Genomic DNA, 27,136 nt, shown 5'->3' with positions numbered 1-27,136 from the left:
GCAGTGTTGTAAATACAGCTGGGCCAACTTCACCTCTCCACATCCGGAATGTTTTATTGGCACTGTTTTATGCAAGGTAGTTTTCTTAATAAAAATGCAGAATTCAGAAATATATTAAAGGTAACCTATTTGTTAATAGATAGATAGATAGATAGATAGATAGATAGATACATAGATACATAGATAGATAGTAATGTTATTGGTGGTATGAATGGTAAATACACTATGTTATAATAGGAAAAACTCTAATGAAAAGTATAATATATGCAAGTATAGTCATACAAATATGTAAGAGATATGTACATTGTATATACAGCAGTACCCACATTATCCATGGATAATATACAATGTATATACCGATATATAAAGATAACCTACAATATATTAATCTATTTCACTGTTGATTATTCACTGTATTTTATTTCTATTGATACACGCGTTATTTCACAATTTAATCCCAACCCTGATTTTTTGTTTGTTTGTTTGTTTAAATAAAAAGAATGTTCTGCAATCTCAGTGGGCATGGTGGCTTAGTGGTCGCCTCTGCCCTGTGTGCACGAAGTTTGCATGTTCTCCCTGTGTTTCGGGGGTTTCCTCCAAGTACTCCGGTTTCCTTCCCCAGGCCAAAGACATGCATTGTAGGCTGACTGGCATTTCTAAATTGTCGGCAGTGTATGAATGGGCGTGTGAGTGTGTGCGATAGTGCCCAGCGATGGGTTGACACCCCTTCCGGGAGTGTCCTCTGCCTTGTGCCCCAAGTCCCTTGGTGTAGGCTCCAGGCTTCCCCATGACCCTGGATAAGCGTACAGAAATTGGATGGATAGATGGATAGATGGAGGACTCAATAATCTCAAATCAGTTCGCAGGATTTCTGCAGACCTGGCAACACTGCACCGTGGCCCAGGCGGTTTTTATGAGGATAGTTTTACTGCCGCCTTCAGGAGTAAAGGGAAACATCCGGACTGCATCACTTACTGCAAACACTGCAGCAGCTGCTCTTTGTTCACGACAGTGCAGGAGGAAAAGCTCTCTGATCATGTTTTATTTCATTTTTATTTGTAAATGTTTGTATACTGGGTAAAATCTAAGGTCCCCCATTATACCCAATGACTTTATATTTCTATTAATTTTCTTGCCTGGATTTAATTGTATAGCGTTTAGAATTGATACATAAGTGTGATGTATGCATTTATATAATATATCCCTTTATGTAGGCTGTTTTACAATCTCATTAGATGAATGAATGAATCAATGAATGAATGGGTAGATGAATGAATGAGTAGATGAATGAATGAATGAATGGATGGATGAATGGATGGATGGATGGATGGATGGATGGATGAATGAATGAATGAATGAATTGTCAGTATAAAGAGTGTAACATAATGCAAAACGGATTTTCCCCCTTCTTCTTCCTCTTCTTGTTCTTCTTCCGTGTAATAAGTTCTCACAGTGCCATTTTCCACTTTAGTCTCCCATTGTGATTCAGCTCATGCGGGTTTCCGGGAGCCCCTGGATGTGGGCGGGAGAGTGCGAGCACGAGAAACTCCGCTGCCCGCGCGCTCCCCGGTCGGTGCCCGTCGTCTCGCGCCGTGACGTCACAGCGGCATGAGCTGTCCCCGCCGCGCTGGTGCTGAAAACAAGATGGCTGTGCGCGTGCGAGCCGGGGACTGACGACCAAAGCTTTCTCGAGAAGTCCCGAGCGGAAACGAGAAACCAGCACGGCTGAGAGGAGAAACTAACCCCGGAAGCTTTTGAGCTGAAAATCCTCTCACCTTTTTCTTTATATATATATATATGTACATATATATATATACAAAAGGCGTCGGGGCAGGACTGTGTGTGTGTGCGTGTGCGTGCGTGCGGGGCGTGTGTAAACCGGACATCACCGAATCACGGCACGTCCAGGCTGTCCCGTTCTCGACCGGCGATCTGCTAGAGGACAGTGGAGGACAACAAAAACACACCGAGACTCTGAGGAGCGATGTCACTTCTGTGTGTTGGGGGTGAGTTGGAAAAAGGAAAACATCTCCAATTAAATTTCTCCATATATATATATACGTGTGTGTGTGTGTGTGTGTGTGTGTGTGTGTGTGTGTGTGTGTGTGTGTGTGCGTGTGTATGAGATAAATATCCCAGTGTCCTGCTAAACTTTGTTAGTTCACGCTTTAAAACTAAGTTGAGCTATTTATTTACTCAAAATAGCAGCATTTCTCTTTAATGGCAGCCTAGCTTGTTGTTGGTTCACCATCTGAATGGACTGAAAAGCTACTTTTATGTTGTTATTTTTCATCTGAATTACTTACATGTTTATTATTGTTTGTTTTTCCGGTATTTTTAATCCAATCGTTAAGCGGTTAATTTATCGGCTGCACCTGATTTACGCAATTAGTTTAATGAGTCACACCTGTGAATCAGCCTCTTTTACTCACAAATTGAGCTCGTGAGAGTTTGCCGCAGCGTATTTATTTATTTATTTGTTTATTTATTTATTTAACTAACTAACTAACTAACTAACTCCATCGGTATTCCTGTGGCTCTGAGAAAAAAAACTCAGTCAGAAAAGGCGGAAAGCTGCAGCACTGTTGCAGGTGAAACCCGTCTCTCTCTCTCTCTCTCTCTCTCTCTCTCTCTCTCGGCCGCGAGGGAATCCCGTGGGCGGCTTGTCCGTGCGCGCGCAAGCGCCTCCAAACCGCCATTCACGAAAAACGTTCACGCGCTTGTCTCTGCTCCATTCACGAAATCACACTGCAGTGATAAAGCACACCGATGTTCAAACTTAAGCGTCTGAGTCTGGATCAAATGAAGCTTTTATGTGTGTATGAAGCGTGTGTGTGTGTGTGTGTGTGTGTGTGTGTGTGTGTGTGTGTGTGTGTATGAAATGTGTGTATATGAAGTGAGGATTTGTGTGTATGAAATGTGTGTGTGTGTGTATGAAGTGAGGGTGTGGGTGTGTATGTTGTGTGTGTGTGTGTGTGTATGAAGCGTGTATGTATGAAGTGTGTGTGTGTGTGTATATGAAGTGAGGGTGTGGGTGGGTAGTGCTCTCACAGCTCCAGAGTCTCCTGTTTGATCCTGCACTCAGGATCCTCCTCCTTCCCAAGAGCATTATAGGTGGATCCTAGGTAGTTTGTAGGTGGATCATAGGTGGATCGTAGGTAGTTTGTAAGTGGATCGTAGGTGGATCGTAGGTGGATCGTAGGTGGATCGTAGGTGGCTTGTAGGTGGACCGTAGGTGGATCGTAGGTGGCTTGTAGGTGGCTTGTAGGTGGCTTGTAGGTGGACCGTAGGTGGATCCTGGGTGGCTTGTAGGTGGCTTGTAGGTGGCTTGTAGGTGGCTTGTAGGTGGACCGTAGGTGGATCGTAGGTGGCTTGTAGGTGGCTTGTAGGTGGCTTGTAGGTGGACCATAGGTGGACCGTAGGTGGATCGTAGGTGGCTTGTAGGTGGACCATAGGTGGATCGTAGGTGGCTTGTAGGTGGCTTGTAGGTGGACCATAGGTGGACCGTAGGTGGATCGTAGGTGGCTTGTAGGTGGACCATAGGTGGATCGTAGGTGGCTTGTAGGTGGCTTGTAGGTGGCTTGTAGGTGGCTTGTAGGTGGACCGTAGGAGGATCGTAGGTGGACCGTAGGTGGATCGTAGGTGGCTTGTAGGTGGATCGTAGGTGGTTTGTAGGTGGATCGTAGGTGGTTCGTAGGTGGACCGTGGGTGGCTCGTAGATGGCTCATAAGTGGCTCGTAGGTTGATCGTAGGTGGCTTGTAGGTGGATTGTAGCTGGCTTGGTGGCTTGTAGGTGGCTTGTAGGTGGATTGTTCGTGGTTTGTAGGTGGATTGTAGGTTGATTGTTCGTGGATTGTAGGTGGAGTTTGTATGTTCTCCCCGTGCTTTGGGGGTTTCCTCCAGGTATTCTGGTTTCCTCCCCCAGTCCAAAGAAATGTGTTGAAGGCTGATTGGCGTTTCCAAAATCGCCTGTAGTGTGTGAGTGTGTGTGCGATTGTGGGTTGGCACCCTGTCCAGGGTGTCCCCTGCCTTGTGCCCTGAGTTCCCTGGGATAGGCTCCAGGCTCCCCGTGACCCTGTGACCCTGTGTAGGATAAGTGGTACAGAAAATGGTTGGATGGATGTGATCTTCATTGGCAACCAAGATTGACTTTGCTTTGAAATTCCGCATTGAATTTTGAAACTCCTTTCATTGAATTTTGAAACTCTTATCAATGCTGATAGTGGTGCCAGTGGGATTTAACTTTTGCTTCATCTCTACCTAAAGAGAGTGATGCAGCAGCACTTTAGCCTTTTAGTCTGCCCTTCAGCACTCTCTCACCTACATCATGCTCATCGTCTCATACAGCAGAGTCTTTGCTGTATAGCTGCACTGCATTCTGGAAAGCTGAGTCCAGCGTTTGCTGTCTCCACAGCAGATGTTACAGTGAGTTGTGTGTGAGTGGGAATTGTGTGTAGCAGATGTTAAAGTCAATTTTTGAGAAATCGCTCTCTACTTTGTTTCTGCCTAACAGATCAGGGCGAGAGAATGTGCATGAGTAAGGTCTATGATTAAGGTCATGGCGTAAGTTTCTCTGCTTAGAGTGAATAATGAATAAATGAATAACGTGGAAGGCGGCGATGTGATCGATGCCATATTTTTCTCCTCTCTTGGTCCCATTTCTGATTCTCCACACTCTCTCTACATTAAACATGGCCTGCATTTGTCTGGATGGATGCTATCTAATAACGCTGTTATTTTGAGGAAGCAGGATATGAACTGACGTTATCAGCGGAAAGAAAAATGCTTGTGGGTTAGCGGTGTGTGTGTGTGTGTGTGTGTGTGTGTGTGTGTGTATTTTCTCATCCACACACCTTCATCTCTTGCTCAAGCCCACAGGGAACTTTAATTATATAGTAAAATGACATAAAAATACAGATCTTTCATTGGATTTATAGTGATGTAATCCTTTTGCATTGTCCTTTGTATTGCGAATGCTATAACATCCTAATCTTATATTCCACATGTGGGAGTGGAGGTGGATTTATGTAATATGTCGTGAGCTTTATAGGCTAGTTATTCATCTTGCAGCCCACAATGGCCTCGAATTCAGTATCAATACCATACCAGCAGCTTGATATTTAATATCAGCCTGATCAGTTTAAATCACATCCAGTGGTTTTCAGTCTTTAGTAGAAACTATAATACATTGGTATCTGTGTACAATAAACTCCCTGTAAAGGCTTTTAATGAATGGATGGGACACCCTTGCTTTATATTTACTTTCCAATTTATTATGATAACCTTCAGTAAATTTACTCAGTTCCCTAAATCTAATCTATAGCTAATCAGGCACCAACATGTGTTAAAGCAATGTCATTGTTATAGTGTACTATGAGACAATATTCAGTTATTTGTATAGTCAATACACTCATTATCAATGAGTTATATATCGTATAATCTTTGTGATCACATCACATTTTTGATATCAACAAGTCATATTTTATTTACGTAGCACTGAGTGTACTCATAAACTGTGTAATAGCTGTCACTTTAACGGAGATTGTGCAGTGTTCTCTGTTATTTACATATCTGTTTATTTGTTGTTTTAAAATGTTTCCTTTATTTGTTTTTTGCTTTCTTAAATGTGTTTGTCTGTTTTTCTTGTATGTTTGGTGTGTTTATCAGTTTGTTGATTTATTTATACATTTGTTTTATTTGTTTTGTTGTTTGAAACAAAACATATAGCTAGCTAAACAGAAAGTAAGTCAGATTATGCTAGTAGCTAGTCAGATTATGATGGCCAGGGAAATCTTTTTTTTTTTTAATTTTTTTTTTTTGCTAAACCAATACTCTTAAATTACAGTTTTCTGAAGCTAGTTGTGTATGAATTAATGACTAGATTTTCACTAATGGGTTTTAAAATGTTATCTCCTTTAATAATCTCCTTTTGGAAATAAAAGGCCTCTGTTTTATTTCATACTTAAAACAAAAAAAATCTAAACATTCTTCTACACAGAGATATAAAGAAACCAAATAAACTAGTTAGATAACAAGTTGTCTACGTATTCAGTCTTGCACAGGTCCGGTAATTTAATGTAAGTGCACTCATTCCACAATAGTATGGAATTTTTGTTTTAGAAAATGTGTAGTTTTGGGATACGGATATTCTTTTGTCAAATGGAGACAATATATCTGTTTTCTTAAGATATTAAAAATTGTAAGTATTATTAAGAATTATTGGGTGCACAGTGGCTTAGAAGTTAGCATACCCATTCCTCGCATTTCCTGTGTTGGGAATTCAATTATCAGCTTTTGTACTGTATATATGAAAGTCATACTAATAAAATTCATTACCTATATTAATGACCTGATATCCAGAAACCCACATCAGTCAATATCTAACACACATACACCCACTAAACCATTAAATGGATAAATTGGATTTGTTTCAAAGGCATTCAGTGTTTAGAGTATGATTGTTTGCATATGTGTATGGATTTTTCTCTTACTGTGTTTAAATACTAAGGCTGTTGCTGTATTTGTGTTTTATTAATATAATAATGTATTTGAGAAATGGGCTCTTTTTATTTCCATTTTAAAAAGGACACACTTATATGGTCCTCATTCAGTGCAAAAACAACGCTAATAAGAACCCACTGCTAAAACATAGTCAGCTTGATTTAAAAAAAAAAAAAAAAAAAGTTCAGTTCAGTAATTGTAGTAAATATCTTCAGACTCAGAAGGCATATTTAGGCTGGCTTTGAGTGTTTGAGGTTAGCTCATCATTCCTCTCCAGGTTCTTCTTTATAAACCCCATCTCGGGGTTCATAGATTACGATGTATTGTCTGTATGCGGCACTTCCTGACCTGAATTATTTATATTGGCAGTGATTTATGAGTCGGTGTTATTATAAAGAGCCGCTTTCCCACTTTCTGCAGTCCCAATTTCTTTGTCATTGATTTCTGACACGTACTGATATATTACAGTTGCCTGTTTTTCACCGCTCTGAATGAAACCCAAAGCTCTCAGGTGAAACTGCACTGCAACGTTCCTGCTCGTCTGGGCACTTCTTATTGAGGCTCGAACTTGAGCCAAGAAGCAGGCAAGAGAGTTTTAACTGGCTTAAAATAGTTTCGGTCAGTTCGCTCACCTGGACGGTGTCATCAGTTTTTAGCGGGCTGTGAAGATTTGAAGGGAACAGAACAGTCTAATTTTAACCACTTTTGGGGACACGTTTTAAGCAAACTTTCAAGCTGCTGCAGCTGCAGAAAAGAGGACATTAGCAGTACAGTCATATTTTGTTTTCCTGGAGCGTACTGCGATGCACTCGAAACTAATTAGCCGGAGTAGGCGGAATTAATAGGGTTTCAGCACATGAGGTCCCAAGGAATTTGTCACTGGCTTTGAAAAACAATATTGAATCGACTAAATTAGGTGTCACGCTGTTCGAGCTGGTCAAGGTTTAGTGTTTTCTCACTTTAAAGCTCCAATAAGGGTTTTAAGAAATGAAAAATATACCAAGTATTAGTGCCTCGTTACCCTTTCTAAAGCCACAGAAAACTGTGACATAGCCTACAAAACGTGCATTGGTAACACGTTACAATAACCGTACATGAATAATCAAGCACTAATGTGTGACTTAATACTTATTTAAATATGAACTAATGATGAGTTAAGGCATGTACTAATCACTAACTAATGAAGAGCTAACCTTAACTACGACGTCAGTCTTATGAATTCATTCGTGAATAACGACCAATTTAAGTACGTTAGTAGATGTTTGTTAGTTTATAAGGGAAAAAGAAATCAAACATCCTCTATAAGAAAGAATTTGAATGAAAACCTGCATAATTTCAAATTGTTTCTGTAGTTTGCCGTGCACAGTTGTGTACACAAACGTCATTGGATGGCACTGGATTGCTTTCGACATGGACAGCAGTAATCTAATTATTGACCTTATTCTGAATAATACAATATTGTGATTAAGGTGTTTACACGAGTCGCTTTTAGAATACTCCTTTCATGTTCCCGTTTTACATGTTATAGAACACAGGGCGATTAACAGCACACATTATTACATCCACACACCACGCTGTTTGACGTCCCTCCAGAATTTCACGTATCAACATACAGTTGGTCTTCGTTATGGAACCGTATACAGTTTTGGGTGTTTTTATTTTTTTTATTTTTACGAACGCTTCAAGTGCAGTTAATTATTTGTCATGCTATACGTGCAAATAGATGACTGCTTGAAGCCGTGGGCTGCTTCCTAAACCGCGTACTTACCTACTATATAGTAGCTGAGATACATGTATTTCGCCTACCATATAGTAGGTAAGTACGTGGTTTCGGACACAGCCATGTTCTCTTGTTTGCCGTAAAACGGTTGAGCACTGCCATGTGTACTTGTCCTGTCGCAAAATGCAGTGAAAACTCTCACATGACGTTAATAGTGTGATTAAGGTGTGTACATGTCTGTAATACACATCGATAATGCGACTAAAACAGGAATACTCCACACGTCTTAATTCGATTTGTGTTTACTTCAAGTATGACTTTAATAGGATTAAGGTAATAAAAAATTGCTGTTTACATAGTAGTTTCCTAAAGAGTATCGTCTTAATCTGGTTAATATTGGATTATTGTTGTCCATGTAAACGTACTAATTGATAATGATGATGAGTCTTTATTGGTCACATATACATTAGAGCACAGTGAAATTGTTTTCTTCACATACCTCAGCCTGTCAGGAAGCTGGGGTCAGAGCGCATGGTCAGCCATGATACAGCACCCCTGGAGCAGAGAGGGTTAAGGGCCTTGCTCAAGGGCCCAACAGTGGCAGCTTGAAACCCTGACCTTCCGATCAGTAACCCAGAGCCATAACCACTACGCCACCACTGCCCCGTTGATCCTCCACTGATCCTCCTTATCCGGTGTAGAAAGACATGCTAATAATATAAAACTGTTCTTTTATATTATTAGCATGTCCTTCTACACCAGATAAGGAGGGTCAATACATAATGCAATAAATATACATTATATGAATGATATAAATATACAATAATCATATAAACAACTTGAAATGATGCACGTTTATCACTTATGTTTGATCATCACTGTTTTTTTCCCTCCTACCTTTGTAACTGTGCTAACAATGTTCCCCAGACAACCGCCACCTTCTCAAAGGAATAACAACAATGCAGCACCAACCAACAGATTAGCACCAGCATGACTAAACACATCACAAATCTTTCAGTAGAAAGATATGTAATGTGTTTCAGAGTGGAGTTTTCCTTTAAGAACTGGACATGATTTTTAGGACAGATACAAATTGACATGAAATAGACATTTCAACCACAAAGTTCCAGTGCTGTACCTGTAACATCATAATTGATCCATCAAGTCACATGCAGCCTGTTTCTGAAGAGCCTGATAATAGAAAGATTTTTCTTTGTCACCGTGTGTGTTCCGCATATCGACGCTGCTCAAAAACCTGTACCAAATCCCAGCGTGGTGCAGCTATGTGTATAAACGTCTGATGGAGCACAAATTCCGTCCCTCATTTCCCTTAACCTCATTCTGTCATCTATTCATGTCCTTCTTCACAATCCTCTTTTAGCTCCATATTAGCATTAAGCCAATTGATCAGGTTCATACCCAATGGCACACAGAGCAAAGCCCTGGCCTTTCGCCGAGCCAGTTTGGAGCCATTTAGGTTGCGGCTGTTCTAATTAAGCTCACACGTGCACGTCTCTAGAGAGCTCAGGCATCACCGAGGAACACCGGTCTACCTGATTAGCTGTGTACGTGTTGTTCTAAAGCATAGTTTTATCTCCTAATGGATCCCTCAGCGAAGTCGTTTTCTCTGATCATGTCAAACTCTCTACCTCTAATTTACGAGTGTGAGAGAGAGAATATGAGAACGATATAACATTTTATGAAGGTTCATAAAGATTCGATCTGTTTCCAGCCGTGTGAGCGTATCCTTGTGTGTTTGGGGCAGATCTCATTCATTCATTTTCTGTACTGCTAAACCTACAGGGTCGTGGTGGAGCCTGGAGCCTATCCCACGGAACTCGGGGCACAGGGCGGGGGACTAACTGGATGGAGTGCCAAAACATCTCAGGGCACAATCACACACACATTCAAACACTACAGACAATTCATGTCTTAGGACTGAGGGAGGAACCCAAACTCACCTCCAAACCCGGAGGTGCGAGGCAAACAAGCTATAACCACTAAGCCACCACGGTTTAGGCTGCCTTTTTATACCCCCCAATTTATTTTAAAGGAAGCCTTCACACTGAAACACATTACGTATGTTTTGTGATTCTGGTGCTGATTTGTTGGTTGGTTGATTGGTGCTGTGTTTTTTGTCATTCCCATGAGAAGTTAGCAAAGAAAACACCTTCTCTATCTCCTCAGAAAGTCAAATCAACAGCAAACAAAGTAGCACTTCTTTACTTTTACAGTAATGAAGTTATGCTGTATTCTATTACACTGACTATACGGCTCACAGGCCCAGTTCACACCTAGTCGCTGCATCGCTCTGTTTAGATAGATATGAAGCTAGGGCTATATCTCACTGACACTTCTACCACTAACTCTATTCCTTTTGAATAACTAAACAATAAGCTGTGAATTGAAGGGGTTATAATGTGCAACCGGAATACGGAGACTCGGTTAAATCACCTAAAACACAGCTCCACATCTTGCAGTTTGAAATCTCGCCCCAGGGGCCGTGTAGAAACGGAGAGTTTAACTTGTCCTTCGGATCTTTTTATCGCTGAATGCCCGTCGGCGGTGTGATCAGTTGTAGTGACAGTGGTTGACAGGAGAAAAGCTCTGGGAATTCCTGACACTCTGCAGGTGTTTTAACTCAATGTCAGTGTATGTGTGTGTGTGTGTGTGTGTGTGTGTGTGTGTGTGTGTGTGTGTGTGTGTGTGAGGAGAAGGAGAGAGAAAGCATGTCCTGGATGTGCTTGAATCACTGTCTCTGTCTCTATCTCTCTCGCTCTCTCTCACACTGCAGTACTTCGTAAGGTCAGAGTTATTACGTCAGTACGTATGCCTTGTTAATGCCCGCTGCTGCTTGTGCCACGTAATACAGGGCTCGTTAATATTCATATCAAACACGTCTTGTTCTCATCTAATCCTTCTTTCCTAACGCCTCTCATCTCTATCGTCTCTTCTCATCTTTATTGCGGAATCGTTTTCTCTCAGTGCCTCTTCTTCATCATCTCCTCTCGTCTCTTCTTCCCTGGAAGCAAAGATGTCGAAAAGCTCTGACTCAGCTGAAATCCTCACACACACACACACACACACACACACACACACACACACAGAGTTTGACAGATAGTACGTATTACATTTCATCTCCACACTCCACTAATGAACAATTTCATTCATCTGTTTGTGTCAGTGTTTTGTGACACTCACTGCAGTATCGTCTGTGTCACGAGTCACGTTCACTCAGACACGTTTCTGTCGGTTGACTGCCAGCAGGGTTTTTTTTTCTCTCTCTTTCTTTTCCTTTTAAAAAACAGACAGAGCTGAGCTGTGCTGCAAGCTGTAAGCAGTAAGCTGCAGGATTAATTTCACACAGTCTGAAGAAAAGCCCAGGAGAGCAGCTGCAGAATTGGCATCGCACAGAAAACAGGAAATAGATTGAGCCGCCATTGAGCCATAGATCGGAGAAAGAGAAGAGGAAGAAAGAAGAATATACAGTCATTGGCTGCTTTAATAGGAAGGGGAAAAAACTGTACATTTCATGCAATTATTCATGTAATTATCCAATGAGGAAATGAGATGCATGAAATCATGATCCAGGTGGGAATGGAGAACCAGAACGCGATCTCAGTGACTTGGCATGGAAGCTGCTGAACTCCTGGGATTTTCCCAGGCAACAGAAAACGTCTTATACTGAACGGTGCAAAAAGCTAAAAACATCCGGTGTATGGAAACCACTTTTTGATGCGAGAGGTTAAAGGAGCAAAATAGCCAGACTGGTTCAAGATGACAGGAAGGCTATGGTAACTCAAATAAGCACTGTTTACATCTGTGGTGAGCAGAAAAGCATCTCGGAACACACATCAACACATCAAAACCTGAGGTGGATGTCCTACAACAGGAGAAGACCACATCAAATCAGCCAAGAACAGGATTCTGAGGCTATCATGGGCACAGGCTCACCAAAGATGGACTTTTGAAGATTGAAAAAAACAAAAACAGGTGCTGTGGCATTAGCACAATGATTTTTATGCATTGTGCTGTTTCCACATGAGCAAGGCCTCAGAGACCTCAAATTTCCTACTTATTATTCTTCTTCTTAATCATATTATTCAGTAACTATGAATTATTCAGGAGCTACAGTGAAGCTAATAGCAAAGATATGTAGTTAGTAGAGTGTGGCAGTGTTAAATGATCAAATGGTATTCTACAGTGTTGATGTTCAGTATTCCAGCATGACGCTAATAAAGCTTCACCTCTGATTGTTAAGCACTGACACTGGAAACTCTGTCCAGAAATGCTAAACAAACGTCAGCTGACAGAAAACATCACCATATCAGTGAATGCACATGTTTTTAATCTATTTCTGTTGTGCGTCCAGCACATTTGCATCGTACCTCCAGGGTTGGGGGTTCGATTCCTGACACCACCCTGTGTGCACCGAACATGTTTGCATGTTCTCCACGTGCTTCGGGGGTTTCCTCAGGTTTCCTTCCCAGTCCAAAGACATGCACTGTAGGCTGATTGGCATTTCCAAATTGTCCGTAGTGTGTGAATGAGGGTGTATGCGAATGTGCCCTGCGATAGATTGGCACCCCATCCAGGGGTAGTATAAAGGGTACGGAAAATGGATGGATGGATGTTGTGCGTTTGCCATGCAAGACACATTGTTTTATCTGTTACTATAGAAATGATAACATATTAGAGCGAGCGCATTGGAGCCGGTACTATTGTCAGAGCTGCTGTTATAGAACATTAATCAACACCCGAGCGATCAGAATGAAGAATTCAGCAGTGCTGTGGTGTAATATAAAATAAGAAACCCCTCCCCTCAAATCTGACTCCAATCAACCTCTCAAAATTGCTCGGATGGAGCTCTTGGCATACTTTGTTGATAAATGCTAAAATTACTTTGACTACTCAGTTATATCACTTAAATACAAATCTGAATGTGAAAGATCCAAAGACACGCGTTGATTGGGCTGATTGGCATTTCCAAATTGTCCGTAGTGTGTGAATGGGTGTGTGAGTGTGTGCGATTGTGCCCTGCGATGGACTGGCACCCCGTCCAGGGTGTCCCCCGCCTTGTACCCCGAGTCTCCTGGGATGTGCTCCAGATTCCCCCACAACCCTGTGTAGGAGAAGCGGTACAGAAAATGGATGGATGTGTTGATCTTTGGATCAAACTGGGAATCAGGTTGCATTTGATAAACTGAAATGAATTCTTTGCCATAACAAGTAAGGCATGAGGTGACTAGAGTGACTGATTCTTTGTCTTTGCCTTTCTGTTCTGCAGTGAAGAAAGCCAAGCTCGATGGACCCCAAGGTGAGTGAAGACTGATTCAAGACCAGCATTACCCTTGATTCTAGGCATGACTCTGACAAACTGTGTGTGTGTGTGATTGTGCGCTTGTGTGTATTTATTGTTGTGAGTGACCTCCTTATGCTCTTCCCCCTTTAGAGAAGTTTAACACGTATGTGAGTCTGAAGGTTCAGAATGTTAAGAGCACGACGATTGCAGTGCGGGGCAACCAGCCGAGCTGGGAGCAGGACTTCATGTTGTGAGTATCTCTCTCTCTCTCTCTCTCTCTCTCTCTCTCTCTCTCTCTCTCTCTCTATCTATCTATCTATCTCTCGCTCTCTTCTCACCTCCTGCTTTTTATGCTCCTCATCTGTCATGTCATCTTCTCCTCATTTTCTCATGTTTCATCTACCATTTTCTTTCCACAACCCAGTTCTCCCATACTTCCTTTTTCACTCCTTTTCATTCCCCTATTTTTGTAATCTGGCTTTGTTTTGAATTGATTTTTATTTGATTGTGAGCAGCAGTACAAGAGAAATATTCATTCCCAGAGACAAAAACAAAAATTTTAGGCTTTAAATCATTGGCATTACATTACTGGATGTTTCATTGGTTCCAGTTCACATTACAGCCCATGTTTACAGTGAGGTTGCTTATACAGGGGACTTCAGTCATTCATTTTACTCAATTTAGACAAATTGAATGATTACCTACCATGATCTTTACAGGCAGACTTCAAGGCAGGTAACCTAAATAAAAACTTTATGAATCCTTCTGGTGAATTATTTTTACATGTACTCAACTCTTTTTACCAGATGTCAAAAAAATTCCATAGAATTTCTGCCTGTTTTGGGGGTGCCTGTGTACAGCATTGAATTAATTTGTGATGTCGCACTCCACAATAGTGGTTAATGGCTCATATGAAAGTATACACTCAGGGCTTCATTAAAAAAAAAAAAACTGTAGTTGTGCTGTCCATTTCTTCTCTATACTAGTGTTATTGTAGAGAGGTGTGAAGTGTTTGCCCAGCAGGGGAATCACACCCCTCCCCTTTCTCATCACCCTGCTCACCAGCAGCTAAACACAGAGTCACGGTACTCTATATACAGATACCCAACAGTGTCCTGACTAATCTTATGACTTGCAGCAATAAAATAATTCATGTGTTCCTGCTGATTGAAAATGTCTGATGGACGCTGGATGAATGGAACGCCAGTGTACCGCGAGAAAGGTTTCAACTTGAGGTGTCAAAAACCCATAGGTTAAAAAATTTTTTTAATTTTTTTACCCAACTACCTCTGGTGGGTTTTTCCGGACCGCCACACATATACATGCATGCTAGATTCGCTCACAGATCTTCATGTTTTGGTCATAAAAATCCATTGCAAATGACAGACCTGCTTTAATAAGTGCCGAGTAAAAGACAGTTGGCTTCATATTTAACTGACAGATTTGATCAATAAAGAAAGAAGCAAAAGTTTCTTATCTTTTTGTTTTTCTATGTTCCCAGGATTCTATGTTCAGACCGTGACTCAACTCAGGCTTGTTCATGCAGACACTCATACAGTCCAGCTGCACTCGTTCACTTTCTCTCTTGCACTCTTTCACCTCCCCCTACCTCACTGCCCCCGCCGTTTACTCACTCGCTCAATCATGCATCGCTCTCCGCCTCGGTCTTTTGCACTCATTTTAATTCGCACTCCTTTTTTTCCCTGTCAGCCCATTCATTCATGCATCCCTCATTCTCCATCTTGCTCACTTTCATTTCCTCTATGCGTTCCTTTTCGCTCGTTCGTTTTGCCCATGATCCAATGGAGTAGAATTGGCTAGCAGGAGTGTGTATGTACTGGTGGGTACTGTTTCAGAGCACTGGGATTGGAGTGCTGTCGTGCCAAAGTGCTTGTTGTGTAACAAAGCTCTGTGGAGATTCTCTGTTGTGTCGTGAGACCTGGGACATGTCCATAATGTCCACATCTCTGCAACCCCACCAACACACACACACACACACACACACACACACACACACACACACACACACACGCATACACAGACACACACTCTCCCACAGCCACATGGCCATAATTAGCACTCACTAACTCGCTTCATTGCTGCCTCTTGCACAAAATCTTACGTGTGATTAATTACTGCAAGCTCCATTTATATCGAAAACATGATCTGATTATAGCAAAAAATGAAACAGCGAGGCTAACCCTATAATGTGTGAAGTGCTCAGCTTTCAGTAAGTGCTATAGGCTTCCATAAAGGAATATTCCATCAGTTTTCAACCTGGTCACTATCCAGTGCATCTGTAGTGGATGTGTAGTTGCAGTGTGCATCAATGTAGACATGTTTCCCTGGCTAACTTCAACTATATAACCAGCCTAGCTTGCTATGTAGATTTTGATTTATTATTATCATCCATAATGTAGATGAAATGAGAGATGAGATTGGTGTAACTCTGCGGCTAAGGAGGTTGATTGTCTTGAGAAGGTTTCTGTAGCTTTCCAGGTGGAAAATGAAGAACGTTGGAGCTGCTTGTGTGGCTGTACTGCATGATGGTGTTAGTTATACTAAATGATGTTAGTTACACTAAAATGGTGGAATATTGACAACGAAATATTTTTTCATTATATTCGTTCACTAACAATATTTTTCACTAGCATGTTGTTCTCCGTGTTTGTTTTACCTCGATTGCCTTCCAGCTCGCATCCTGATTGCTTGATGTCATGATGTGCTTTTCTAAAAAGTTGATCTTTTTTCAACTTCTGCTGTGCCAGATAAGAGGACGCTTTGTGCCCACTTCCTGTAGGATTACATTTATAACATGCTCCTACAGTTGAGTAAAAACGTCTAGTGTGAAAGCAGCCTTTAGCGTCTTGGTATGGAAAATGTTTAATAAGAGGATTTCCACTCCGCCGGCAGAATAGAACACCAGTGTACTGTGAGATAGGGTCAAAAACCCATGGCCAAAACTGAAATTTTTTGTCTTTTTTACCCAGCTACCTCTGTCGGGTTTTCCCAGACCGCCACACACATATACGCATGCTAGATTCACTCAGCCTTTAGGATCTTGTTATGGACAGACATGAAGTTTTTTCCAATTTTGCAACATAGTAGTATAGCACATGATTAGTCAAATCAGTGCCAGGTGTGCATCTTCACAACCTGGCTTCTCCCTCCTCCTCGTCATAGTCTGTTTGTGATAATTACACATAGATAATAATTAGGTTACAAATTAGGTTGAAAACCACTGGAGTATTCCTTTAGTGACTTCTTCTGAGAGTATTAATCTTTTAGGCTTCATTTATATACTGTAGTGCTGTACTAATTTTGTGCATGTAGCCTATAGTATAGTGGAGTGTAGTTTCACATGCAGCTTTCATCTGTCTTCCACTTCATTCCATCTCTCTCTCTCTCTCTCTCTCTCTCTCTCTCTTCCTCCATCTTCCTCTCTCACTCTAATAACGCATCCTGCTGTGTTGTAATTGAGCCACGTCGTGTTCCTCGCAGCCCTGCTTCCAGCTTTGTTTTCAGTCCGCTACCATTTGCTATAATGCAAGTTAATGTAATTACATAAAAGAAATGTACTTACAAAATCAACACAGCATGCTGCTGGCAATATCATCGACCCAGTTCCAATGCTAATCCCTTGTTAAATATAATATGAGGACAATATCATCATTCCAGAGCTGTCGCTCTTTCTCACCCGCTCTCTATCTCTCTTTAATTCTGCAATGCTTCATTAATATGAATAAATGTTGTAATAAAAGATTATTTATAATGCCCCCCAGTGCTTTGGCAGTAATGTATCCGATTAAAAATAATGTGGAAGTAGAGAAATAATGTGCATGAAGAAATATTTGGTAAAATAAGAAAGAAGTATCAATACAAGTAACACCTCTCTCTCTCTCTCTCTCTCTCTCTCTCTCTCTCACTCTCACTCTCTCTGGGCAGTGAGATAAACCGGCTGGATCTGGGTTTGACGGTGGAGGTGTGGAATAAAGGTCTGATCTGGGACACCATGGTGGGCACCGTCTGGATCCCGTTGCAGAGCATCCGTCAATCAAATGAAGTAAGGGGCGGGACCAATTGCATTCTACAACTGTCTTTTACACTGTTTTATCCATAACACATTCATAAGCATTCCATAAATCCTTTATTAAGCAATGTTGAAGGATTTCATGAAGTGATATATAAGCAGGCTTCTGTAAAACTTCAAAACATAAGCAAGTTTGCAGTTTTGCTTTTCCAGTGTGCATTAACTCAGCATTAAAATGTTTCACACGCATTCAAAGTACTAAATACAACTTTTGATTTAATCGAATTCAACTTCCAAATTTCATTTGCTGTTTTAAATCAAGGCATAAAAATTCAAATCCATAGTAGCAAAAGTCTACCGGTGTAATGCGCTTCTGTTTGAGCTGAGCTCAGCAGCACCCATCTCTTTCTCTCTCTCTCTCTCTCTCTCTCTCACACACACACACACACACACACACACACTCACACACACTCACACGCACACGCACCAGCTGCTGAGAGACAGTTACATAAGCACACACAATGGCCTCCTCTAAAGCGAAGCAACCATTTCTCCCATTTGCAGCTTTTATGTTCTGCTTTATAAATGAGCGTGAGCTTTTTTCACTTTGTTTTTATAACTCTGTATGAATAATGTATCACCTGTCCTCGAATATGAATCGGGATTATTGCCTGGCCTATTCCCGGACTTCAACAGACACATTTGTGTGTCTCTTTGATCTGTAAGTGAGCCATCAAGGGTGAACTAAAACTGCTGATGTGAGATGTGATTACAGAAGTGATGACAGTAGCGGGCAATATTTTTCATTAGGTTCCACACCAGACTCAAGCTGGAGTGATAATGATAGTGTGGACAATGGCTTTTTCATGTTAATCGTGATGTTCAAGAGTAGATTTTATTTAATAATGGTTGGGGCGGCTGTAGCTCAGGTGGTTGAGCAGGTTGTCCACTAATCGTAGGGTTGGCGGTTCGATTCCTGGCACCTTGCATGGCAGTTCTGCTACAACTGGTGTGTGTGTGAATGGGTGAATGACACACAGTGTAAAGTGCTTTGGATAAATGCACTATCTAAGTGCAGACCATTTACCATTTAATAATGATGTCCTGCAGAGAATGTCAAAAAAAGAAGACTCACAGAAATATAGAGCTGCAATTTTAAAAAATATTTTACTTGTGAGCATGATTTTGTTTGGCTTTTTCAGGTAATTTAACATAATTGACTATGATATTGGTGAGCTTAGTTAAATCTAGCTTCTTGGCTGATGTTAGATATGGATGTGTATATTTATACTAGTGCTATTGAATTCTCAATTCTGATTGGTCTGAAGGTGTTTGATATTCTTTAAAAAGCAGCTCTGAAAATAGTTCCAGCTGCAAGGTAAATCACAGGTAAAGTATCTAATTATAATTTCTATAGCAACAACTTATTTACAATGTTGTTTTTTTTTGTTTGTTTGTTTTTTTTTTACAATGGATTAAAAAAAGCATATTATTTAACAAAGAAAAAAGTATAACAGTGGATATAGTGAAGTGAGGAGTCTCTGTGAGGAGACATTTATTTAATAATTGTGGAAGGAGTCTCCAGTGTCAGTGCTTTATACCAGACTTTTTCCGGTTTCTCAGCACTATGACCAGCTGCAATTAAAAAAAAATCTTATTAACTTCAAGAGAGTGGGGAAAAAAGAGAGTCTGGTGAGGGAATGGTATACGAAACTAATAACAGGAACTAACTCGTCTCACAGATATTCCACAACATTAAATGTAAGAATAAACTGATACAAAATATGTTGTGTTGTTATATAATTAATAAGAATGTAATTATTGGCAAATTGTTGAGGTATAAAGGGTTTAATCATTAACAATGGGGTGGTGTAATGCAGCTGTTACCTCCTCAATGTTAATTATTTTCCTATTACAACACATCCTGAAGTGTTCTATTCCTCTTATACCATAACAATGTACCGACAGTTTGCTTATTTATTGACTTCAGTGTATTAAATCATTAGATTCCCATTCAGATTTCTGCTTGGTTGCATACTGAAGCTAATTGTGTTTGTAAAAAAAAAGATACTCAGTTAATGTAACTAAGGAGCAGCCTTGCTGTGATTCAGATATTTGTCCCAATTTGGTCCTTAAATTGTGTAATTGTAATAAATACTCATGATTTCAATATTGAACCAAATAACTGTGATTATGAATTAATCTCATGTCATTCATCCCTACAGGATTGTGCTACAATTTGAGTGTTCTCAGTCCAGAGGAATGTTTCATTTTACATCATTTTACCTGTGTATTCTCATAGGAGGGTCCAGGGGAGTGGCAGACTCTGGACTCCCAGGTCATCATGGACGATAATGAGATCTGTGGTACCAAAGACCCAACGTTTCACCGGGTGCTGCTCGACACTCGCTTCGAACTGCCACTGGGTAGGACCATAATTAATCAATCCCACTGAAATCATAACAACAGATTACCGATTCATCACCACAATCTCAAATGGATCCTCTATTCTCTTTATTAGAAATAAATGGCTACCCTTAAACCTTAGGAAGAGCCAAAAATCAGTTGCATTACAGGCATTATTAATCCAGTACCTTAGTTTCAGTGAGTTTCTGCTGAAAAAGAGAGACCATTGAGGCCCATTTTTGTTTCTTGGCTAGAAATCTGTGTTGGCATAAGGTCACAGCAGGTTCTTCAAGCAAACAAAGTAACACAGTGTATATGTGGTAGTTGGGGTGTGTATGAAGAAAGTACAAACCACCCACTTCCATGACCTGCTGTTTGGGTCCCAGTCCCGATGTCTGCCATTTTTGATGATTTTGACTTTCTGAGGACAATTGGCTGGTCCCCAAGAAGAAAACTTAGTTTCTTGTTTTTCTTCTTTTTTTGAAAAAAGCAAAACAAAAAAGTAAAAGAGCCAAAATGTTTCCCTTTGATTACTGAGGTTAAGGTTTAGGTTGGGTTAGGTGTAGGCATAGCAGTAATTTAATGCATTGTCACTGGAAGGTCCTCACAAGGATTGTAAAGCAAACATGTGTGTGGATGCATGTGCTCCTTGCCACAGATATCCCTGAAGAGGAAGCTCGCTACTGGGCTAAGAAACTCGAACAGCTCAATGCCATGAGAGACCAGGATGTAAGTTCCTTTTCCCCATAAAGAAGTCACATGATTCACATGTTAAAATACCATCCTGGAAATGTCATAATCTGTTAATTAATCTAATTATGCTTGTTCTCATAGTACTCATACCAGGAGCAGCAGGAGAGGCCACTTCCTATTCCCGCGAGCCAATGCTGTGAGTTACGCACTTCTATATAAAATCAATCCCATACTGTCACACACAGACTTCAGAGGTGGAGTGATAGGTCGAGTTACCTTACTGCTTCCTGCCTGTAGAAGCTCCCACAACCTCAAATGAATCTCTACTCACCACAAGGCTTTTAGACTTGTCTGGATTATGTAATCTTACACTCACCGGATATCGGTTATCTGTATTATGGAAGTTTTTGATGTGGAATTTTGGCGGCACCCGATCTGCAAAGGCCAAAGTTCTTTTAATAGTCAGTAGCTTGTGCTGCAACTTCATGAACATTGTTGTGTAAGTAGTAATCGATAATTAAATTAATTATCGATTACTTTCATTATTAAAATAAGGAGAATAAGAAAATAAGAAAAAAACCCAAAGATGTGAAAAATTTCAGAGCTTTTCACAGATGCCGTCTTGTGTTCCCTTTCTTACCTGTCTGCCTGTTCGGTAAAAGCAGAGTGTTCAGGTTATAGATATGAGGTTCTAACTGGAGGCAGGACCACCAAATTATGTATAAGACAAAGTTAAATTTGCAGAATATCTGATTTGTTCCATGGTGCAAAATAAACAGCTACTTCAAGACTTTATATGTAGTTACGTGGTAGTTCCTAATACTGAAAGGGCTTTGGATAAAACACCTGAAGCCTAAATGAATTGTGTAAGAGTGGTAGACATTTTAAGGGATGTAATTTGAGGCCAGAATTGGGGTGGCTTGGGTCACAGCCACCATGTTGCCACCCTCCAGTCATGGATGGAGTATAATGCTAATCTTTATAATCAACTAATCTTTAATCAGCGACACCAGGTCAGTGAAAGAGCACATAGTGCAACATATATTTTAAATGTTATTTCCTAAACTTCTATGATGTTTATGATATCACCACATTGTTCACCATTAAGTATGGATAAAAATGACACCAAACATGCCCTGAGGAATACTATAGTTAAGCATAATCTCTGACCTTAAAGACATTACTGCCACAGTTACTAATTTTACTACACAGGTTCCAGTGGGCTGGGCTACACTCAAGTGGCCTGTCATTGGTTGTGACAGGCAGCTGGAGACTGTCATTGGCTACCTGCCAGACCCACATTGTGTTAATCACAGGCTGGTGAGGCATCACAGCCGCCTATAATAAAGGCTGTGTGATTTCCTCCACTCCATTAGCTGAGAGGAACGGGAAAGATCACTGGGGTGAGTCTAGTAAGGAATAAAACATGACAGGATGTGCTGTTATATTATAAGTTACTACCCCAACATTGATTATTTTTCAGTGAACGCATTTCTCCAAGGGTTTTATTTCCCTTATACCACAGCAAATTGCCATGGATTACATTTTTTTTTATTAATGAAAGAATAACATCCCATACTTTTTATCCATTTATAGTTACGTTTAACAAGTGGCGGCTTTTTTAATACATTTTAAATTCAATTGATATGCTAATTACCTTTTGTGAGGGACCAACTATTTAAAAGTTTACACACACACTATATGGCCAAAGGTTTTTGGACACCTGACCATCACACCCATATGCGGTTCTTCTCCAAATTGTTGCCACAAAGTTGGAAGCAAACAATTGTATAGGATGTCTTTGTGTGCTGTAGCTTTACAATTTGGAACCGGAAGTAAGAGGTCAAAACCTGTTGCAGCATGACAACTTTCCTGTGCACAGAGTGAGCTCCATGAAAACATGGTTTGCCAAGGTTGGAGTGTTAGAACTCAAGTGGCGTGCACAGAGCCCTGACCTCAACCCCATTGAACACCTTTGGGATGAACTGGAACACCGACTGCACCTCAGACCTCCTCACCCGACATCAGTGCCTGACCTCACTAATACGCTTGTTGACGAATGAACACAAATCCCCACAGCCATGCTCCAAAATCTAGAGAAAAGCCTTCTCAGGATAATGGAAGTTATTAGAACAGGAAAGAGGGACTACATGTGGAATGGGCTGTTCGACAAGCACATATAGGTGTGAGGGTCAGGTATCCACAAAGCTTTGGCCATGTAGTAAGTTGTTGTATATAAGTTGATGTTCCATTGATTTGCTCACCTTTCTGGATAGCACAGTCATGGGGCAGTTGGCACTGGGCTTAACTTCCCCATTTAGCTCCACTGAGATTATTGCACCTAGTGGTCAAAAATGGGGGCAGGAATCACCAGGGTTATGCTTCTTTTCTTTTTTTTAGGCCAAATTGGTGTTTAAAAATATTGTGCAGCCACCAGGCTCTTGTTTTAAATATAAGTAATCAGAATTAAATAAAAAAATTTCCACAAACAAGAGCAAAGTGTAAGTGCAGACAGTGTGTCAATGATAATGGGTCTTTATTGGTCACGTATACATTACAGCACAGTGAAATTCTGTTCTTCACATACCCCAGCATGCCAGGAAGTTGGGGTCAGAGCACAGGGTCAGCCATGATACCACGCCCCTGGAACAGAGAGGGTTAAGGGCCTTGCTCAAGGGCCCAACGGTGGCAGCTTGGCAGCGCCAGGACCTGAACCCCCGACCTTCCGATCAGTAACCCAGAGCCTTAACCGCTAAACCACCACTGCCCCCTAACTATTTCTATTGTAATTAAAACCTCAAAGCTTGAGAGAGGGAAAGGGGTTAATGTTGTGGATAATATCCTTACATCATAAATTTATGGGCACCAAAGTGACCTTATGGGAGAAATATTGTTGGAATATTTGGGGCTAGTCTGAAGGTTTTTGTGTGTGAAATGATCATTTGGTGAAATCTGTTTTCCTTCCCTGACAAAGGATTTACTGAAGTGGTGTGTGTTGGAGAGAAGTATACACATTTCACATTTCATTAGCGTCCATCTACAGATGAATCTACAGATACCTTAGCACATATTCCAGTGTGCTAGATTTGCAGCAATTCTGACTATACATTTACTTTCATTAAAATACAGTATATGCAGGTACTTTACAGCTGGTTTGTTTATCCCACAAATCAACGCTTAGTCTCAACCAACCTGAGTGTCCTTTGTATGTCTACTCTCTTACAGGTAACTGGAATTTGTGGGGAGAACAGCAGAGTGAGTCACTGTTTACTGTCATTAAGCTGCATGCTATGATCAAAGGGTTATGTTTGGATTGCCAAGTAAGTGATATGTTTTATAAATTATAAAAGTGATACATTTTTCCCCTTGAGCACACATGTGTTCAGGGAAAGGACATGTGATGGAATGCAGTTTTCATAGATAATACAAATGACCCCAAATGTAATCATATTACATTATAATAGTAATACAGTGTTTTGTATTTTTAATCAAATGAATGATAAAGGTAATGATAGCATTCTGGTGAACGATAGCTAAGAATTCTAGAGACAATCAATTGTACTGTCTCTTTGGTCTCCAAAAATGTTACCCAGGTGTTTATTTTTCTCCTGTGATTTAGCAAGAGCTTAACGTAGCTACAAGTTCATAGCAGCTTTGAAAAAGATGAAGAACACTCCCGTGAAATCCTTTAAGCATATTAAATATCCTGTAATATCATAAATACCACCATCTCTTCAAGTTGCTTACTTCCATATTATGCAGCAACCATGAAAATATCAAGAGAATCACAATAAAACAATATAATACATAACCTTCTTTCCAATAGCATCACCAAAAGAGCATGAGTGGATCACACACTAACTGCATCACACACACACACACACACACAACTTTGCTGATGTGTGGATTAGCAGATGGACCTGCTGGCGAGGGTCCAGTTGGCCCATCGGCCCAGTTGTCACGCCACCCCTCACCCAATCTTGGCTCTCGTCTCCAAAGCATACCACTAATAAGAGGTTTGACTCATACTGGAGCCTTCCTGAATACAGCACCACACTCCACTCCTGAATGAGTCACAGTCTTCCTCCTCTTCCTCCCCGAGGGCCAGATTTAGCTCTTGTGGTAATCTCATTTTGAAGGGGTAGAGTCCATTGTTGCTTTTCATTCTGCAGGCTCATATAAAACAGGGTTTTGTTTTGGTTTGGCATTATATTTGTGTGGAAATTAAATCCTTTGCTAACGCTCACTTCCTATGTGTAGATGAAGACCCAGATAGTGCAGTGGATGACCGGGACAGTGATTACCGCAGTGAGACAAGTAACAGCATCCCACCACCGTTCTATAGCACATCACAGCCCAACGCCTCCGTCCACCAATACCCCATGGGTCAGCAGCATCGCACCAACCGAGCCACTTACACCCGTTCTATTCACAGCTGTGACATCATCGACTACGACCACCAGAGAGCAATCAGGTAGGAGAGAGAGAGAGAGAGAGAGAGAGAGAGAGAGAGAGAGAGTCTGTGCTCTAACCCACAATGTTGCTCTCTCATCTGCTGTGATTGGTTCTAGATAATAATTGCAAGGGGTTTTTGGTTAAATTGTAATATATCATTTCCATATTGACCCTGGCTTCACCAAAAAGGTGTGGATAAGACCCTCATGAGCATCTTATCGAATTCCTAATTATAACTCTTGGGACCTGCTAAATGAAGGATAATCTCATTCTTTAAAGGAAATATCCAATTAACTGGCACGCACCGAGCAATTGACGAATCGATTCACAAATTGATTCAAGGACTCAAAGGACTCGTTGGCTGATCCATTTTTTATGTGCTGTGTTCTTGTTTCTTTTTCACACATGAATAAAACATTCAAATTTCACTCTCACACTTTATCTGTAAACTATTTAACATCATTAAAAATAACCCATTAATGTTATTATTGTACAGCCTTTAGAAAAGGGTTTATATTGTACACTTATGACGCTGGAGCTTTATGACTCTTTGACTCCTAACCTGTTTTTTGATTTATGATTCTGAGCTTTCGAACTGTTGGAATTAAATCTCAAATAAATATCTATGTTTGTGGCACTAATAAAAAATAATGGAATGGGAGGAGCTAATTTGATCAGATAACCACACCTCTTGATAATCTATTCATTCTAACTGACATCTGTCAGGTTATCTAGTGGTGGTTATATTATTTATATTATGCTATAATCACATTTGATCACATAAATAACAACCTCAAAGCTTTCTACAGTACACTCCATTAGAAAAGGTTCTATGTTAGAAGCCCTTTAGAAAGTTAAAGCCAGATGGTACAGTTAAATCATGTTTTGCTAAATGGTTCTAGCTGGAGGACAAACATTTTCATTGTTTAAGCAGTTTTCAGCAGCTCATTTGATCCTGGTGTCTGTAGCGTCGCTTAAACAGAGCAGGTGATGACAGCATCGCCTGGCCTACTTCAGGATGTGTGTGGGTGTGTGTATTGACCTGTGGTGTGCTTTGTGCATAAAACCACTTTTTATCTTGCGTTGCTTCATGCATTATTCAATAAATGCCACTGGTCAATAGTGTACGAGGATGAGAATGTCTTAGCAAATGCACGCATACAAGTGTATGTTAACTTGGGTATGTCTAAATGTATGTGGGTCAGATTGTTTGTGTGTGTATGTGTGTGTGGGTGGGTGGGTGGATGAGTGTTGTGTTTTTTCCTCCTTCCCTTCTCCTTGTATTTAATAGGCTCATTCATCATATTTGATCCATGTGTCTTTCTTTAATAATGGTTCTTTTTTCCTCATTTTCTCTAACCTTTCTCAAGCACTTTGCTCTGATTTCTCGTGTTTTGCACCATCTACATTTGGATATATTTTTGCTTAAATTTGGCTAGATTTCAAAAATATAAGAATGTGTTTTTTCTATATAGCTCCTTCTTGAGTTTTGATGCAGCTATGAGACATAAATTCCAACAAGCTCTTGTTTATTCTATTTAGGTCCAAAAAGGCATTGCCCAAATATATGTGTATATACACGTGTTATTAACCTTAATTAGAATTACAGGAACATTATTTAAATAAACAATTTACAAGGAGTTCTTCAGGATTGTGTAATCCATCGTTAAAATTTAAGACTCTTAATGTATTAAAACACCGCTTTTAAATCGTCCACCTACAGAGCTTCACTCACAGCATGCTGTCAAAGTGCTTTTACTGCCAAAACTCAGGAATATCCTAACAGTTGGTTGAGTCCCACTCAGCATGATGTAACTGGCTTGGCACACTGGGAATAGCCGGTGGTTTTCTCCAAACCGAAGCCTCCCAAGGTCTCTTCCGCATTGTGTTTATGCATAAATAGCTGGTGGTAGAATCACAGCATAGAGAGAATGAGGTGTGGGTGTGTGTGTGTGTGGGGGGGGGGGTTGTTTTATGAGTCAGCTTTGTTGTTCGTGACATTTTTCCACTCTAGTCATCCCACGACTGC

The 27,136-nt window shown here is 40.6% G+C and overlaps 1 protein-coding gene across 1 annotated transcript in view; it reads left to right on the top strand.

Moving 5' to 3' along the window:
* Nucleotides 1–1,478: 1,478 nt before the first annotated feature.
* Nucleotides 1,479–27,136, top strand: part of LOC108280289 (protein unc-13 homolog A) — a 60,414-nt gene continuing 34,756 nt past the window's right edge. Inside the window, exons 1-9 of the mRNA XM_053673759.1 lie at nt 1,479–2,006; nt 13,509–13,538; nt 13,674–13,773; nt 17,469–17,586; nt 19,856–19,979; nt 20,618–20,688; nt 20,794–20,848; nt 23,878–23,907; nt 24,913–25,126. Coding sequence (XP_053529734.1) covers nt 1,985–2,006; nt 13,509–13,538; nt 13,674–13,773; nt 17,469–17,586; nt 19,856–19,979; nt 20,618–20,688; nt 20,794–20,848; nt 23,878–23,907; nt 24,913–25,126 — 764 coding nt within the window. The 5' untranslated portion in view covers nt 1,479–1,984. The remainder of the gene's footprint in view (nt 2,007–13,508; nt 13,539–13,673; nt 13,774–17,468; nt 17,587–19,855; nt 19,980–20,617; nt 20,689–20,793; nt 20,849–23,877; nt 23,908–24,912; nt 25,127–27,136) is intronic.

This window comes from Ictalurus punctatus, chromosome 20 (assembly GCF_001660625.3).
Source record: "Ictalurus punctatus breed USDA103 chromosome 20, Coco_2.0, whole genome shotgun sequence".
Lineage (NCBI taxonomy): Eukaryota > Metazoa > Chordata > Actinopteri > Siluriformes > Ictaluridae > Ictalurus > Ictalurus punctatus.
This window is presented reverse-complemented; position numbering and strand designations above follow the sequence as displayed.